The sequence below is a fragment of the Austrofundulus limnaeus genome, unplaced genomic scaffold (assembly GCF_001266775.1).
Source record: "Austrofundulus limnaeus strain Quisiro unplaced genomic scaffold, Austrofundulus_limnaeus-1.0 Scaffold1454, whole genome shotgun sequence".
NCBI classification, from domain to species: Eukaryota; Metazoa; Chordata; class Actinopteri; order Cyprinodontiformes; family Rivulidae; genus Austrofundulus; species Austrofundulus limnaeus.
In genome coordinates this window covers 36,219-40,773 of record NW_013953856.1, presented here as the reverse complement: position 1 = coordinate 40,773, position 4,555 = coordinate 36,219, and the positions used below count along the sequence as shown (strand labels likewise).

The 4,555-nt window shown below is 37.0% G+C and overlaps 1 protein-coding gene across 1 annotated transcript in view; it reads right to left on the bottom strand.

Moving 5' to 3' along the window:
• cd2ap (CD2-associated protein) overlaps window positions 1-4,555 on the bottom strand; it is a gene marked incomplete in the record, with an annotated part of 49,417 nt that overhangs the window by 14,026 nt on the left and 30,836 nt on the right. The window contains 2 exon segments of the mRNA XM_014032448.1: window positions 1,552-1,670; window positions 4,045-4,154. Of these exon segments, the coding sequence (XP_013887902.1) occupies window positions 1,552-1,670; window positions 4,045-4,154 (229 nt within the window).

Genomic DNA, 4,555 nt, shown 5'->3' with positions numbered 1-4,555 from the left:
CCCCTGGCCTACCTGCAGTCCAGACCTGTCCCCCATTGAAAATGTGTGGCGCATTATGAAACTTAAAATACAACGGAGACCCCGGACTGTTGAACAACTTAAGCTGTACATCAAGCAAGAATGGGGAAGAATTCCACCTGAAAAGCTTCAAAAATTGGTCTCCTCAGTTCCCAAACGTTTACTGAGTGTTGTTAAAAAGAAAGGCGATGTAACACAGTGGTAAAAATGTCCCTGTGCCACCTTTTTTGCAATGTATTGCTGTCATTAAATTCTAAGTTAATGGTTATTTGCAAAACAAAATAAAGTTTCTCCGTTCGGACATTTAATATATTGTCTTTGCATTCTATTCAGCTGAATATGGGTTGAAAAAGATTTGCAAGTCATTGTATTTTGTTTTTATTTACGATTTACACAACATGCCAACTTTTCTGGTTTTGGGGTTTGTACATATGCTTTGAAAGTTTACACAACAGAGTCTCATTATTGTTAACAGAAAACMTTTGTTAAATACATTTGTGAATTTTATAGTGAATAAATCAGTATTTTTTCTACTCGGATTTTGTTTTTTTTTTGTGTGATATTTTGGTCCACTGTGATAAAAAAAAACTGTGTCAAAATGAAACAAGCACTCTAAAATCATAAAGCTGAGGCTGTGCTGAAAATAATGATACCAAACGTGGCAAGGTAAACAGTTTTTAAAGTGAAAATATAGAGGTCAATTCAAACGTAGTCAAAAACAGCCATTTAGACCCCAGACCTTAGAGCAGTGTTTCCCAAAGWTGGGGTCGGGACCCAAAGTGGGGTCCTGAAAAGATTTTCTAAATTAATTACGTTTTGCTTTAGTTGCCTAAAATGTATAAATGTAGAATAATTAATATTGTTACTAAGCCCACGTATTGTTGACCTGATTCAAATGTTTATCATCCAAAAATAGGTGGGAGCACAGGTCTCTGCTACTGTTATTTTGTGGGTCAAAAGCTGAAAAGTTTGGGAACCACTGCACTTCAGAAATCAGTTTAAAGGGTAATAAAATAATTGGTGATGTAATATTTTCACTATAATTATTAAAAAAGTAAAAAATAGTATAAATACGTATTTATATTTGTTTTTAGGGTTATTAACGAGGTTCATGCACTGAGACCAGTAATATTTGGGGTCACAAGTTTTTGCCATGAATATTTTGTGGGTCAGAAGATAAAAAGTTTGGGAACCACTGCCTTACAGGGTTAATCTCAACCCTATCCTAGATTACATAATGAAAATAGCAAGTCCTCCCACTTTCAATTGTGGTGTTTTATGCACCGAGACGTAATAAAAATAAAAATGATCTGGTCATTATCAGGTTCTAAAAAACATTTCAAATATAACCTCAAGTCAGAACTTCAAGCAGATTTTTAATTACAGCAGTTTTTGTCCCTGCAGTTCTCCATTTCTCCTGCTAGTTATTCAATAAATTCCTTTCTCAACTAAACAAACCAATCATTAATCTGTTGAACATTTATACAGGTTTTTAAACAAAACCTTTAAATTGTTAACAAAACACTTCCTCACCAAATGTCCTTCACCAACGCGTGCTGGGAGTCTTCTGCCGTGAAACTTTGGTCTGTTAGCAGTTGGGTGGGGGAGTTTCTCCGAGGTCAACGACAACTCATCAAAAACCTTCAGATCAGCTGAAAACAGAGGAAAGGTTTAGAAAAAGAAAAGACCAAGAGAGCATTTCAGCTGGATGTTGACTTAAAAAAAACATCGAAGGGGTGAAGTGACATCTATTTGTTTTTATTTAATTTGTGAGCATCCTAGCTTGGAGATGGACTATTTCCTGCTTTTAATGAAACCAGTAAGCTCAGCAGCAGAAAATAGCAATTTGTAACACATTCTGAAGTGTGAAATGGTTTTACACTGTGCAAAATGGACAAAATATATGAATCTAAGAAGGCTGCTACAAAACAAAAACAAAAGTGAAGATTTAGTGATAAAGCATTTTTAGATATTTTTTAATACAATCTGCACTTTAAGGCGTCCTGGTGTTAAAGAGAAAATTTCATTTAATTAAATGGATGTTTTCTCAGAACGTCACGCCATCTTATCAAGATTTCATCAAAATACAGATGTGGTTTCCTCTCTGAAGTCTTGTGTAAAAGCCAACAGTATAAAATCACCTGTAGCTTACTTATTGTTCAAAACATTTTTATGTAATTACTGGCTAAAACAAGCAAATTAATTCAGTTTCTACTGCCAAAACAGGTACTCAGAGATGTTCTTACAGAATTAGAATCACGTCAGATAATCACAGAACTACAAGCTACCTAACAACATGCTGCAGTTTTGCGTAACCATTTCTGACAAGCATAACTGAGATAATTTGGTCACACAATGATTTTTGGTTAAAACAGATATAAAAGGACCGAGAAAGACACAAACTCTTCAGTCTCATCTTTCCTGGATAGACTGGACACAGCTCACTATTTCTTTACAGAGTTAAACATCATTGCTTCTTCTGACAGAGAGCTAATTTCATCTTCACTGTCAAAGGTTTTAGGCCATTCTCGAAGTCAGCGTAATGTCATTCAGTCACGTTGATTTCCACCTCCATTTTTTATGGGCGGAAACTGCAGCTGGAGGGAGCAGGAAACACGTAATCTTGTAAAAAAAACACCGCTGTCCATCGTCAGTCTCATCTTTCTCTTAAACCGAAAAAAATATAACCCCTCAGACCTCCTTTTTGACTGAGGCTCAAACTTATCTGACAAGCAGTGAAAAATCTACAGGAAGAAGAAAATAAAAAGAGGTGAAATTTGAATGGAGACTGGCGACAATGAAGAGCCGGTGAGAGCAGGACTTTATTAATTAGATCTGTGACTTTTAACATGTTTGGATTTTATAGTTAGTGTGTAGTTTTGAGTGTTTACTCTTCATGAGGCAGTTCTTTTTAAACAAGAAGAAGCACAGAGGTCTGCAGAGGCAGAACAACAACATCTTTTTTCTCTCTTTTCTCACTCTTGCAGTTAGAAAAATTTTTTTTTTATCTCTGGATGTTTTTTCACGTGAGAAGTGCAGTCCTACAGCAACTTTTCACCATTTTTTCCTATTTTCCACATAAAGGAAGTCATCCTATTTCCCCCCAAACCAATATGTCAGCCTCCAAAAAGTACCCGGCTGTTCCACTTTGAGAATGCATGCTGCTGAAACCCTTCAGTCCTGTAGTTGAACTTTTCTCTACTTTATGTCCTGATGCATCTCAGTAATCCAGGTAAAAAATCAAAGGAAAAAAAAATTGTATAGGTCTTCTGGACGGGTTCTTCTTTAATGAAACGATGGTCATGTGATGTGAGTATCAGTCACCTGGAGGCAGGACTCAAAAGCCTGAATTTTGCCTGAAACTCTCAGACTGAAGAAGTCTCTTGGAAGAGAGACGAAAGGTTTCATTAAAGAAGAACCCGTCCAGAGGACCTATACAACTTTTTTTCCTTTTATCTCTACTTTAGTTTATTACAGTTTTGGGTAAATTGATCAACATTCAGAGAGCTTTGAAAAAATATTAATTAAGCTGTGAAAGGACAGAAAATCAAATATAGTTTTCCTAATATTCATTACAATGTATTTGTCCTACAACTTGAAGTTTATGTGCAGAAATAAAAAAAGGTAAACTGAAAACAGCATGAATTTCTCTGAGGTTCACTGAAATCTTTCAGCAGCTGTGGTGGAGCAGCACTTCACGCCTTCTGAGAACAGAGCTGTAGGTGCAAACAGCTCAGCTCAAACTGTAGAAAAGATTATATTTTCATGTTTGTTGGGAAAGTGTGACAGACAAAATCCTGTAAAAATGGGCCAGTCTTTTAGCACCTTCACAAACAGCTTGTCACAACAAAGGATCTGTTAGGGAGGGCGGGCCTTCAGGTCTCCTCTATTCATCCACCTCTGGATTAAAATGCTTGGTTTTATTATTTTATTTTCAAAATAAAATGCTCCAGATCTTGTGTCAGTGAAAGAAAATGACCTGACTGTATAATTCTGGGCTGTTAGAGTGACTCTTTGTGTACAAACCTGGCTCTGCGGGCTTTTCTGGTGCATCTACTATTGGTGTTTTGGGTACCGGGGATGGTACTGGCTCTACGTCAGACTTTAGTCGTGTGGAAGGCACCTCTCCATTTTGTCTGTAGTAACAAAATAAGAAAGAAAAAATAGAGTAAGGGGGGAACAGTTTATAGTTGAATAGAGTGAATAAACGGTCTTTGATGTGGGCTGCAAACACTACTACAGGCTGAAGTAATTCACACACAAGAAAATCTGACAATAACAAAATCATCATTCACAGTATAATTCTGTTTGTACCAAACAGCAGAGTGTGGAGCTGATAACTAAATGTACTGCATCAGCTACAACAGATTCTTAATCTATGGGCCACGGCCCACAATTGGACCATCAGCGCCACCCTGAGGCCCTCAAAAGAACAGCAGTTTTTAACTTTGAGCCGCAGAGGGCCGTGGGACCGCATTGATTTTGAATAAGGTGCAATACACTTTCTAACCACTAGTAGCAGTAGTGCACCACTCAG